Source organism: Pimephales promelas, chromosome 11 (genome assembly GCF_988280905.1).
Source record: "Pimephales promelas chromosome 11, fPimPro1.hap1.1, whole genome shotgun sequence".
In the NCBI taxonomy this organism is placed as follows: domain Eukaryota; kingdom Metazoa; phylum Chordata; class Actinopteri; order Cypriniformes; family Leuciscidae; genus Pimephales; species Pimephales promelas.
This window is the reverse complement of record NC_142779.1, coordinates 7,145,492-7,159,864: the sequence shown is the minus strand read 5'-3', so window position 1 is coordinate 7,159,864 and position 14,373 is coordinate 7,145,492. Positions and strand designations below refer to the sequence as shown.

The 14,373-nt window shown below is 38.9% G+C and overlaps 1 protein-coding gene across 2 annotated transcripts in view; it reads left to right on the top strand.

Moving 5' to 3' along the window:
* Nucleotides 1–6,786, top strand: part of lrmda (leucine rich melanocyte differentiation associated) — a 285,513-nt gene extending 278,727 nt beyond the window's left edge. Inside the window, exons 7-8 of one of the 2 annotated variants that reach the window (XM_089116851.1) lie at nucleotides 4,508–4,594; nucleotides 4,688–6,786. In XM_089116851.1, the coding sequence (XP_088972977.1) occupies nucleotides 4,508–4,587 (80 nt within the window). In that variant the 3' untranslated portion in view covers nucleotides 4,588–4,594; nucleotides 4,688–6,786. Of the gene's footprint in view, nucleotides 1–4,507 lie in introns of both variants that reach the window. The other variant, XM_039672339.2, reaches the window with a different exon arrangement.
* Nucleotides 6,787–14,373: the final 7,587 nt, after the last annotated feature.

The following is a 14,373-nucleotide window of genomic DNA, read 5'->3' as shown; positions in this document are numbered from 1 at the left end:
CCTGCCAGAATATGCAGCATGGAAACATTAGCTTTCTGAAAACTTTTAATCTGTCACTGTAATGGCTGTATGTGAGTGTCTGGAATAAAGAGAAGAACAGGCCCTGACACGGTGGGGTTTTTTAAAATTTTATTTTTTATATATATTAGCTATCAGCTCATCAGCCGTCCCCACGGGTCCAAGCGAAACTCTGCTTTCCACTAACAGGTGATGTAAGAAATAGCTGCTTCTGCATTTTACCTTTTCTCCTGATGTAATAAGAGTCCAGCTGTGGAAGCTGGCTGCTGTGTGCACAATTTGCAGAGGGCTGCACTATATCACGCATCACCCTAGCTGCCAGTTTACGCTAAACATGCTTCCCTGGCCCTGGCAGGCCTACTGTAGGTGTGTTTTCCTCTCTGTGCTCCCCAAAGAGGTGGTTTAAAGAAGTCAGTCTGCAGGGGAACAGGATGGACATCTCCCAGACCTGCTGCATTCACTGACCGCTCCTTTAAAGCCCTGAATATTTGAGAAGGCAGCCAGGCTGCAGTATTCCAGCTTGAACTGAGACACATTTTATTAATCTCGTGCTGTTCTCTACTCGGATCAAATGCTGCACTCATTGCAGGGTCAATAACAAACAATGCCTGAAAAATCTAGTTCATACCGTACATTATTCATGTATATATTACTACTTCAAAATATCATATAGTGCAAACAAGAATTGGTAAAATATTTTTCTTCCACCTAAAAAAATGAAAACTTTATTGAAATTACAAATTACAATAAAAATGAGATACTTGGATCATTTTTAACAGTTTTCTGGGTACTCAACCTGAAATAAGTTTACTTTTTTTTTAAATAAATCGAAACATTGAATATTGTTATGTTTTATTTTATTATTATTCATGTTATTATCTGAAAAGTAAAAAAAAAAAATGTGTGTAAAATAATAAGTCATCTTCTTATCATGCTGATGATCATTAAGTAAGTTATTAAAAATGACAGTCCGGAGGGTCTACAGGGCCCTCTTTGTGATTTTTACTTCCTGTTTTATGGTTGTTTTCTTGTCACATGACAACATAGCTCCCTGCATGAGTTTTTTTTTGTCAGGTTATAATGCTTTTTGATATTAATGTGATCTCTTTCACTGTCACTGAAGGGCTGCTGCAGCATTTAGGATGTTATCACTGCGGTCGGGGCTAGTCTTATATCCTGGTGAGGTGAAGTGTACGAGAATGTCCTGAAATCTACCATCCATCCTCAGGGCAACTGCATCAGCTGGAGTGCAAAAACCCTGTCACCCCCTCAGAACAAGTACTTGCACTGGCAGAGCTGTCCGCAGAGCGAGGGGGGGGGTTGGTTCTACACCGGGCTGACACCGGTGTAGACGTCTGATCTGATGCGAACAGACATCTCCTCACACTTCACAGTTTGGATCACCTCAACTGGCGAGGATGGCAAGGAAAATGAGCGTCGCTCGGCTACAAAAGTCCAAATTTAGATTGACTGAGTTTGTCTCCGGGCCTGCGGGCTGACACGAGCGGGCCGCAACTAACTCGTTGCGGAAGGAGAGCAGGGACTGGAGTGACACGTCAGAGAAGGCTGGTTGCCGTTCGCTCATTCGTTGCGGGTGAAGTAGGGGAGGAGCGGCTACTTTGAAGCGACGGGAGAATGAAAGTGTCAGAGTTGGTTAGGATCTAGACTGGTGTTGGAATATGCTTGGCACTAATATGGCACCAGTATCTCTGTCCTCATCTCTGTTCACTGTCAGTACGTGCGATTCAGGGCCCGTCTCTCTCCGGCTCTGACAGTGTCTTTTCGGATTATGTTAGTGGCACGCTCAGAGCGCTGCCGCAGCTCGCCCATCACTCACGAGCTTTGTTTGAAGCCTGCCCTTTTTTGTCATTAATGCACTTGATGTCTATTTAAAAACGGCGGCGAGCGCCGTATCTGTTTTCCTGTCAGGAGATCATTGACAGCATTAATGCCACTTGTCCTTGCCTCATTTACTAAAGCGCTGACACCTAGCTGCAGTCTGCCACATCCATCAAGCGGCTCTATTTCTCTCTCTCTTTCTCATGCCAGCATGTCAGAACGATCCTGTCTTTAACACACTCAGACTGGGCTGTCTCGACACATCACCTATAGTCCTCAGTCAAATAGCGTTTTCAGAAAAGCAAAAAGATGTAAACAATACAAACGCTGCGGTCTTGTTCCTAACACTGGTTTGCCAGGACATATATTGTTGATGTATGAGATAAGGGAACGGACTCTCGCACGTTCAATGAGTTATGACCGGTCTCAATGCTTAGGAGGAGAAAGTATGTGTTGCCAGATTAGTCTTTGCTAATTTTCCATTAATCACTGCTTGATGATGAGTTTTGTTGTGATTAAGCATCATAGCAACATTCCTGTCTTTAGGGCCGCTCAGACCTCCCCAGAAAACCACCTTAGCAACCGTCAAGCAAGGTCTTAGCAATGTTAAGTCTATTCCGGCACAGTATATTTTGTAACGTCGTAGGACAAATTGTAATACCTTGTTGGTAGATTAGCACCTGTAGAATTTCCTTTTGTTGAAAGCCCAAGCTGGGCTGGTTGAAGCTACTAGTATATTTAAATCCATGTCCGAGGCATTTATTTACTCTAAAAGAAAAAGAAAGAAGAAAACTGTATTCTCGTAAAATATTGTGAATTTATTCTCGTAATTTTAGATTTTTTTTTTTTTACAGATTTTTTTTTTTTATGTTGCGGTTTAGGGCTTCCATAGTTCACACAGTATCATATTAAAAATAGTCATCTGTGTTAAACATCTGCGCTCTTGCCTTGTATGAGTGTTAATGCTCCTTTAAGGGCCTGTCACAGTGTCTCTCTCACACACCTTCAGAGTGTCTGGACATTGTATGATGGACAATGAACAAAGCAAATGGTCATGTTATCAAACATTGGATCAGTACAGTGAGCTCAGTGATTTACACCATTATGGTTTCTCTCTCTCTCTCTCTCTCTCTCTCTCTCTCTCTCTCTCTCTCTCTCTCTCTCTCTCTCTCTCTCTCTCTCTCTCTCTCTGAAGAAAGCAATCTCTTGGCTTGTTATTGTCTAGACAATGCCCTCAGGCTAAATGTTGTCTCTCTAGTGTTCTCAGACTTTAGACGGATACACTGTCTCCCTCGACACACCTTTCATGCCAGAAATATGAGTGAGAAATGACAGATTCTGGAGACAGATTCTGGGTTTTATATTTGCAGTAGTGTTTGTGTACTTTACTGACAAACGTTTTCTGATGGATAAATGGTAACATATAACTAGAGAACTGCAACATATTTTTGGTTCACAGATTCATAATCACAATACCAGCCCGTTCTCATCCCAAGACGTCATCTAACTGACGCTTTTGACCATACGTCTACATCCAACGTTTTAGGGCACCCTTTAACGTCAGTCAGATGACGCTATCTAACCTTAACCCTACCCCAGACCTAAACCTACCCGCGTCATCTAGGATAGCGTCGGATGTTGACGTATGGTCAAAAGCATGAGTTAGATGATGTCTTGAGATGAGAATGTGTTGATAATACACATGCTTTTTAAAAGTATTATTTTGTGATTTTGTGTCTAAATCATAAAAATAACTTTGTTATTGCTGATCTGCTTGTATTACGTCTATCTATCTATCTGTCTATCCATCTATCCATCCATCCATCCATCCATCCATCTATCCATATATACCTATACATTAATTCAGCGCAAAGATATTTCCCGAACCCAATGCATGTTGGGATACCGCTCTGATGTGGTATTCAATATAGTGTGGGTTTAGTGTGCATTTAGTGCACTATGCTTTGGGATTTTTTAAAAAAAAAATGGGACAGTCTTGCGCGCCCACTTCCTGCCGCATGCACAAGTGGCCAAGACCGCAAGTGTGGGTCTTTGGAAAGGCCCTCAGTCTGGTAACCCGAAGGTTGCAGGTTCAATTCTCAATACCGGTAGGAAATGACTGAGGTGAGCAAGGAGCACTTGAGCAAGGCACCTAACCCCCAATCACACCCCTAGTGCCACAAAATGGCTGCTCCAGGGGGGGTGTTTATGGTTTGCAGTGTGTATTCACTACTCTCTACTTCTAACTAACTTGGATGGGTTAAATGCAGATTCAGAGTACAGGTCACCATGCTTGGCATTCACATGTCACTTTCATTAAAAAAAATGATAAACTGCTTTATTTAATGTTTTGTGTCACTTTTTCTTGGATTACTACACAGTACATCACAACTGTGTATTGCCACTTAGTGGACTCTTCTGTCTCAACATTCACCTTGCGCATGCACTGTTAGACACCAATCATTCATTTAGAAGGTGTATTTAAATATCAACCAGCAGTTATGTGTAATTTTGTGCTAATAAAATGTAACAGTCCAAACAGGACATTAGGACATCAGCTCATAGATACACCGCTGAATTCCCAGAGTTGTTTTGACATTGACGTTGTTGTTAAATGTCATTTTGACATGCTGTCCCCTCTCACTTTCAGGAGTTTTCACCAAGTGCCGTTATGTCTACTACGGGAAGCACTCAGAGGGCAATCGATTCATCCGCAATGACCAGCTTTGACTGACAGGTGGGTCAGTGGATAGACACGCGAGGGGGTTTTACAAAGATATCCTGCGCATATTATTATAAATATACATGTTGCCACACACATTTTAAGCAGCCAAACACAGCCCTCTAGTGCCGTCTGCTGAGTGTGCCTTCCCTGCCACCTCCCATCGCTCTCGCTCCGTCTGAGCAGTGCCATCCAGATTGACATGATTGCCTTTAAGCAGCCCCGCTATGCCGCGGTGACAGACACACACGCGGCTGAGTGCTCGTCCTGACAGCCGCGGCTCTATGATGGATTGCCTGGTCCAACTGCTGCTCTCCCCAGGTCAAAGGTCCCACCTGAGGCTTCAGGCTGCCCACACGGAAGCCCAGGATGAGCTCCTCTCAAAGTCAAAGCTAAAGTTACAGAGAAACATCGGGGAGAAAGTGTCTCTTATTGATGTTTTACACTTTAATCTGTCATTAAAAGTAAAGCTCATTTCATGGTTTTGTAACCATGTCATTTTCCGTACATTACTGTAGGCGTAATGTCACTTTGAGTCATTGGATTCTTTTGTTCCCCCAATTAAGAGCAAAAATAAAAAAGGCTAATGAATTTAAAGATAAAAATTCAAAATCAAAGATAAAATTTTGTTTAAATTTATTAGCCTTTTTAAGCTTTAAAAATAAAAGGCATGATCAAGGGTTTAATAACATATTTCCTGTTTATATATATATATATATATATATATATATATATATACAAAGAAACAAGTTTTTTATTATATATTAGGTTCTGTCAAACGATTAATCATGATTAATCACATCTAAAATAAAAGTGTTTACATAAAATATGTGGGTGCACTCTGTATAATTATTATATATAAATACACACACATGCTTGTATATATTAAAGAAATATTTTCATGTATGTACTGTATGTAGATTTATGTATAATTTATATTATATACATATACATATTTTATATATATAATATTTTTTTCTTAAATATACACACATGTGTGTGTGTGAGTGTGTGTGTGTATATATATATATATATATACACACACAAAATAATTATACACAGTGCACCCACATATAGTATGTAAACACAATGTAAACTTTTATTTTGGATGCAATTAATCGCGATTAATAATTTGATAGCCCTTATATATATATATACAAGTTGTAACATCCAATAAAGCTTTGGATCATATATTAATGTATGTTATGCGTTAATGATCCAAAGTTCTATTGAATTTTTTCAGCCTGAGTTTTATCAGAAGCTCAGCTGAGGCCCTCCCAGGCTCTTGACTCTGTGGCGTGTGTATGTTTGCATGTTTGTGAGGTGCATGTGCATGTCGTGTGTGAAGTTTGTGTGTTGCGGGGGCAGTTGTTGCAGAGCTGGAGCCTGGAGGAGCTGTGAAAGAAAGAGGTAATGAGCTTTGCTTTATTTCATTCTTTCTCTGGAGGGAGAGAGCAAAGAAAGACAGCCGCTCTGGCAGTGAAAGTGGAGGAGGTGGATGGATATATGTGTGAGGGGGGAGTCAACAACTTTCTCCAGTCTTTTTGATTGTTTCCTCATGCAGTTTTTGGGCATACTCACGTTATTTTAATGATTTTTTTTCTTTTCTTTTTTAAATCAATTAAAAAAAATCCATAATGGCCTTTACTGTGTTTGGCAACAGAATTTACTACCAGTGGGCAAATATTTAAAACATCAACCCAGTGAGGAAGATAAATGCGTAATGTCCTTTCTTTCTTTCTTTCTTTCTTTCTTTCTTTCTTTCTTTCTTTCTTTCTTTCTTTCTTATTACATTCCACATTTAAAGCTCAGTTCTTGCGCTGAAGTTTGTACACAATATAGCTAAAGATCAAAGTTTATACTGTATTTATATTTTAATTTAAGTGTTTACTGTAGAAATGCAAAAGATTAATAATAATAATTAAAGATTAGCTGTTACTTGTTTTAAAGATTTGATTTGAAAATCAATATTATTGACGTGAAATTTGAGATCAGTTTGATTGTTTTATAGATCCTCTTTTTATGTCAAACAATGTCTCTCAGTGTGACACACTATACCATGTAAAACTACTGGAACATTTTTAGGATTACAACAAAATAAATAAATAAATGATTCATATTGTTCTTATGACTTTATTTTGATTCAACAGTCTATGTAGTATTTTGTACTTTTCAAAAAATCTTTTGTTCACTGCAAGACTATGTAAGTCAACTGCAAAAAAATGACAATGTAAACTATGCATATATATATATATATATATATATATATATATATAGTCTTATTGTGTGTACTGGAAATATTGTATTTTATGTAATGTAGAATGGAAAATTAAGCTACTTTTTACCTTTTTGTTTATAAATTGAAATGCTAATCTACTGTCTTTAATAATAAATAAAATGATCTGGGGCAAAAATCCAGTGTTCTTTCAATTATTCTATTTCATATTATTATATACATGTATATTATTATTATTAGTTAATGACTGAATCTTATTGTTGTTTCATCTTTGTTTGTCTTGTAAGCATTCATTATTAATGGCATCATTTTGCCTGGCACCATCTCGCTTAATTGCCGTGTGTTAAACGGCCTCCCAAGTATGCCATCCAAATTAGCCTGGCAAATGAGAGACGTGGCTTTAGATGTGAAAGAAAGCATGTGTACCCGGAGCAGCGCTCGGCAACGTGAAGCACACAGGGAAAGGTCAAAGATAGCCCAGTGAGATGATTTCATGTGCACTGGCTGTGTGGGTTTGGCTGTGGGTCACAGGTTGTGCGAGTCTTTGCCTTACGCACATGTCGGTCCAAGTGTGTGCGTTTTGTGTCTGAGAGGAATATTCTACTGTGTGTGTGTGTGTGTTTATACAGTACATTTGTGGCTTCGGCCCTATGAGACTATGCGTATGCGTCGCTCCTGTCGTACTGCTGTGGAGAGCATGGTCACTAGTGCGGGCGTTTCTAAATGACAAGGTTTATTTGTCGTTGTTGTGATATGTTTTGAGAAAAGTGGCACTGACAGCTGGTGGAGGCAGCAAGAAGGAGCCACAACAAGTCCCCCCCACCACCACCACCACCACATAAAATGTCATCTCTTCCCCGGCTGGCTCACCCAACCATCCCCATGAAAAGAACAGACATTTAAAACTTTGTGACATGTGTCAGAGACGCTGCCATTGAGCCACTGCCGCTGATGTAGCCAGAATTGACAGCACCCGAGCCGCTGGAGCTGGCTTGGGGACATACCGAGTTTGGTGAGTGTCAGTTCCCATCCTCGTCAGGGCCTCATCTCAAGCAGCTCCGCAAATATAAACAGCATTAGAAGGCGGGCGGAAGTGCAGCGAGAAGACATATGCTGACACACACACGCGTGTGTGTTCGAGAGAGCGATAGGAAAGGCGCACGGCGAGGACTAATTAAGGTGTGAGAAGTCGAGAGCAACCTGTAGGCTCTGACCTGGGACTCCCTTCAGGCAGGGCTTCGGGAAAAGCTCCTCGGTAGGAGACCCGGAGGAAAGGGTGATGCTAAATCAGCATCAACTCAATGAAAAGATCATCATGATGTTTACACAACTATCATGGTTTACCATTTTTTGACAAATGCTATTATTCACAGTAATAACACAGTAATAACAGGTACATTTAGATTCTAGCTGTATCTCGATTTAAAGGGTTAGTTCACCCAAAAAGTAAGACCTTCGTTCATCTTCGGAACACAAATGAAGATATTTTTGATTAAATTTGAGAGCTGGATCACTGCTACATAGGCTCCTAAGGGATTGAAACTTGACGGCCCAGAAGGTCATTGATGAAAATGTTGAAATATTCCATGTGACTACAGTGGCTCAACTATAAGTTTATCAATACTTTTTGTGCGGAAATAAAACAAAAATAACGACTTTATTCAACTATTCCTTTACTTTCTGGTCCGAATAAGTCGAATAAAGTCATTATTTTTGTTTTATTTCCACACAAAAAGTATTCTCGTCGCTTGATAAACTTAGACTTGAACCACTGTAGTCACATGGAATATTTAAACATTTTCTTCGATGACTTTCTGGGCCGTCAAGTTTCAATCCCTTAGGCATCCTATGTAGCAGTGATCCACCTCTCAAATTTAATCAAAAATACCTTCATTTGTGTTCCAAAGACGAAAAAAGTTCTTACGGGGTTGGAGGTGAGTAATTAATGACTTAATTAAAATTTTTGGGTGAACTAACCCTTTAAGGATCACAGTAAACCAGTTCATCAATGCCGTAAGATATGTGACACCACTATCTGTTTGTCAAACAATGGAAGATGGGAGGATTGTTCTGGAAAGCTCTTTGAAAATGATCATTCTCTGATATGAATGGCTCAGAATTTAACAGCTATCACAAAAGTAACGAGAAAAGGGGCAAAGACTGGGGCAGCGTGCAAAATCAGTGTTGTATATGCGGTTTCATCAAAAAGCCCAGGGCTGTATCAGAGCACACCACGACTACCCAACAGTCAGCACGAATGCCCGTCAAAGCTGCGCGGGAAATCATCTGTAGTCATCAGTTATTAGGCTACTCTCTCAGAATGACTGACGTCGGCCAATGCAAATGAGAATGCGTGCAGCGCGCATAGTATCGGTGATTGACAGCTGTGCGCTGATAGCGGATGCCAAACGAATGAGTGAGAGGTGAGACGGGGAGCAGATCGCTCTCCAAAAGCTCACGGCTCCATCTTTTACGACAGACACGAGGAGATATTAGCCCGGGCAGACGGGAGAGGGAAAAGGGCAGGCGGGGAGAGAAAGAGCTTTATTTCCGGCGCGGTTTCAGATGAGTAGCATTTGTCATGGAAGGGGAAGATGGTGTAATTAGCTTGTCAGTCTGCTTTAGGCTGAGCTCGCGAGCGCCGGTAAGAAAGATGGACGAACTGCCACGCGAGTTGACAGGCAGTCGATAATGTGGCAATTAATGTCATAAATAATTCCTCTACCAATTATATTCGAATGGACCCTGCGCTTTAAAAAGAGAATGCGTTCCCTTATCATTTCCTCTATCGGCAAGCATCACCATCATTTCCAACATAATTATTTCTCTTCAAACATCTCAAGAGAGGATGACCCGTGCTTTCAAGTAAAGAAAAAAAAACTTTTTTTATTTTTTTTTTATTAAATACTGAACACTATTAGAATTGTGTGTTTGTGTTTCGTAAATGTCATGGTCGGGTCCTAGACAAGATTACACGCTAATGTAATTTCAAAATATGGAGGGCATTAGATAAATCAATTTGGCTTATTTTAAAGGTTGCCAAAGCCTTACTAACATGCAGCGTATTGATCCGGCACCACCTTACTGTGGGAAAATGCTGGTCTACCTGATCTCTGAAGTCAAAGCAAATGTTTCCCAGAATACATCAATTACTGCAAAGAAACTACACATGGGAATGATATTCAAATATTTACATCAATCATGCAATCGCAATCGGTCATGTTTCCAGATGACAGCCTATTTAATATTTGTCTATATTTTGTCTTGTGCATGCTAAATGACAGATGTACTGTATGCCTGATTAACAGTGGAATTCATGGAAGTCCATCAACACTATTACTGTCCTAGCGAGCACATAATAAATGGTTATGGCTTCCACTTTCTCACTGTATCAGTGGCTTTGTGATTATTAATTGTCTGTCTGAGGCGAATCAAATGGTGGTGGGGCTGTTGTAAACGGCTTCCCATCCGTTGTTGTTAAACCACTGTTGAAATGAATGGCCAAATAAAAGGAGCTCAACTCATGCAAAGCGTCAGTAATGTTGTGTAAAACCCTGTTAACTACGTCAGATGGATCTTGGGTCTGGGAAAGATGGCCGCAGCTGTGATATATATCCCGGGCCGTGATGGCTCAAGGTCACGTCAGCCACCTCTACATAATGCATGAACCCCCTCCTTCCTCAGTCAGTGTCCAATCACTCAGACCCAACCTTGGGATGAAAATTTTACTAAGTAAATCAGTGAACATGCTGGCATTTCTATTAACCTCCAATGTGCAACCGACAGCAAGATGAATAATGCTAAATAATAACATGTGGCTGTAAATCAGCTTTACAGCTTGAAGGTGAGCTAAAACTGCAGTGTATACTATGTGCCGCTGGCCATTGTTTGCAGTGCTCTAAAGCTATAGGCCTTTCTCGGGTACGAAGCTAGTCACGTGCTCAATGAAGCTGTTCTTGTTTCCAGTTGGTTCATATGTAAAATAGCTGCCATACTGTAGTAAAGTGAGATCTGTTTCAGTTGTTGTGTTTTCACTGGTTAATAGTGTTATGAGCTTGAGTCATTTCTTCGTTTGTACAATTCTGTGAAAATTGTTTCAATGTACAGTATATGTTTGTCTTCCACGTGTTTCTGATGATAATACGCTGGAGGATGTGATTGGTTCTCCTTCACTGTCAATCTAGTTTTAAGGACCGCCCCAAAAACTCAACCTCGGCCATTGTTGTGCCACTGTGTGTTTCTCTGCCTATATTTTGTTTTGTTATTCCCAGCTTTTTTTTGCTAAATATGATGTTATCTGGTAATTCATGTTTATTTAACACTTAAATAAATAACGGTTAAATAACACATTCTGATTTGGATTGAGTTTGCTATTACTTTGCATTTATAACTTTGAAAATATTATTGTAGTTTTGAAAATGTGAGGGATGTAGGGGCGAGACGCCATGTATTTTGTATATTCACTTTTTTCTCTGTTTTTGATTGGGGGGGGGGGGGGTATAGGGAAGTTGAGTTGTGTCTAATGTTCTTTACTTTTCTTTCAGGTAATTTATAGGTTAACAACAAGTTTGTTTTGTTTGTTATTTTGGCCTTGTCTGTCCCTTTTTTTAAGTTAACTCTTTCCCCACCATTGACATATTTTTTTGGCTTTCAGTGTTTGTACTCGTATATGGTAGGGGACGCTATTACACATCTTCTGAAAGAGTAGAAAATCTCCAGATCAAAGCACAAACAAAAAAAGGAGCAGAAACAAGTAATAAAAGCATCGCTTATGCACGTTGTAGTCATGCATGTTCGTTCAGATCGTCATACAAAATATTATGGGCACCATGACATTTTTGTGAAAATTTTAAAAAATACTGGCAGTGGGTTGCAACTTATACAAAAAACAAAACACAAAAAAACATTTTTTTAAGAGTTCACTGGTAAGACTCTTCCTTTTCCTGTTACGACTGACCCCTAGAGGTCAAAGCAATAGCTAAAGGTTTGATTTAACAGTTGATAAGAGTTTTCATATCATGTATATTTTCAGTGGTAGACACAATCTATTGTACTTCAACCTTTGTCTTAATTCCTCAGGCCTATTGGTTTACCCTTTGTTAAAGCCTTTTTTAGGCCTAAAGCTGTTATTTTATATGCTTGACTTGAAAATCAAAGCATTCATAAGACGGTGGTGGAAATATTGGCATTTTCTTACATTTTCATAGTAGGACTAGGAGGGAAGATTACTCAAAACCAGTGATGTGCATGATTTGCCCTGTCCACCAGATTTTCACACAGTCTAGAATAGTTTTTTTTTTAGGTGTGTAATGTTCATTAAATTATCTACTCAAAAAATAAATAATACTAACAATAATAATAATAATGTTGTGGATTATATGAACATATTATATGAAATTAAAAATGTGTAGAGTAACAAATAAACACACACACACACAAACACACACACACACACACACATATATATATATATATATATATATATATATATATATATATATATATATGTGAATTACCAATGCATCCTTCACCAGCAGGCAAAATGTTCCATATATATATACTGTATATATATATATATATATATATATATATATATATATTATTTGTCGTTTTTGTTTTGTAACCAAAATACTGGCTTGCATAATGGTACATTTTGCCTGCTGCTGAAGGATGCATTGGTAAAGCTAATAATCTTAGAGAATTTGTTTTTTTCATATATATATATATATCGTATTTATATTTTTTTTTTCATAAAAATAAGGCATTTTCACTTGTTAAGACATATGGACATGGAGACAGCTCAAAGTCATCCCATCTGTCAACACTGTAAAGGTGAACTGACTTTAATTTTATGGTAGAGTAATTTTGATGTTCACAATATATACTTTCATTTTATTTTTCTTTACTCATGTTTAACTACTTATGACATGATATTTCCACTCATTTATCTTCATGCATGCAGTGACAATTAATATTGTTGTAAACCTCACACGTTACAGGGTGAAGCTGCAGAGAGAAATCAAGATAATGGATTTCTATCCATGCTGAAGTGTGTGTGTTTATGTTTTCTCAATAACATATTATTAATGACACAGCGCTGGTAGGGAGAGAATTGGAAGCACACACACGGCCTACACATTTTCTCTTCAGATTGTGTTTTGTGTTCAGGAAAGCTTGCTCTACAAGACAATTACATTACTCCCTGTGGATTTGTTTTCTCGCTGCGGTTTCACATGTAGACAGGCAGACTAATGCATGTGGAGAAAGAGCTTGATTGACCATTGCCAGCAAACATTTGTTGAGAGGAGAGGCGATTTTTGATGTCATGTTAAATTAGTCATGATTTTCCTCCCAGTCTTCATGCTGAGAGAAATCTTGTAATATTAGCAAATGATAGACCAGGCGTGTATAAATAACGGCATGGCTTTATTTATACCCTTCATCAACATTAATTTGTTTTGAGCATAATAACTTCTGAGTGTAATTTCATGTGAAAACTCTCAAGCATGTGGATGTTTGACCTGTAACATGTTGTTTTATTAGTTCCTTTGACAGGTAAATACTGGTACATGACAGGTAAATTCATCTCATACTGAATCAAGGTTAAAACATTCAATTTCAACAACAAAACAATACTTTTGTTGTTGTTTTCTAGCCTTCCAATTTTTTTTATCGTCATATGTATACATTTGTGACAAATTAATCTATCGAAGTAATTAAAAATGAAAAATTCCATCTATTCATACAAATGTACCAAAACCTGTGACGTCATACTCGGACCGGTTCTTGACTCGAATTTATGCGTTTCAATGGCAACACCATCAACGCCGAAATAAACTGAGACTCTCTGAAGGGAGGGTGGGATCTTATGCTTTCAAAGCTAGCTCGCTGATGTAGTGTGTCATTTAATATGAGGTCATATTTATTTTATGTATGCCTATTAATTATAAAATTAGGACCAACATACTGTTGGAATGGAAAACTTTTAGAAGGTTGGTGTGTTTGTATTTAAGAAACAGACTGGTAAAATACTTCCACTTCAGCAGAAAATGTGTGACTGAAGTGAAATAACTGTTCTCCGAGACTTCGGGAGATCATTGACTTTTGTGTGCATGCTCAATCTCAGTCTTCTTGTCTGATAAAAAGTAAATCAAGATTAGTGAGTATAAGTGCGCTCTATTAACACTAAGCAATTAGGTAGCTCCCAAGCGAGGGAGCTTAATGCCGTGCGATTTCAGCTATCTGATCGCACACATTTGCACAGACCACCAGTCGACTCCATTGCAGTAAACAGCAGGGCACAGGGGGATGAATCCCAGCTGACAAAATGGATAAGTCAATTGGATGAGGCTTACACAAATCTCACCACAGGGCCAGGGAGAGACACACGCTAAAACAAATTAAAAGAGCGAACCGAGAGCATATTTTATGCTAGCGATTTATGATGTAGTAGAGATGATCCTCCCCTCTCTCGTGTTCCCCTAATGATAAATCATCATCTTCCAGAAGAATGGATGGAGAAGGAAATCAAAATGTCAGTAAGAGAAAGCAAAAATGG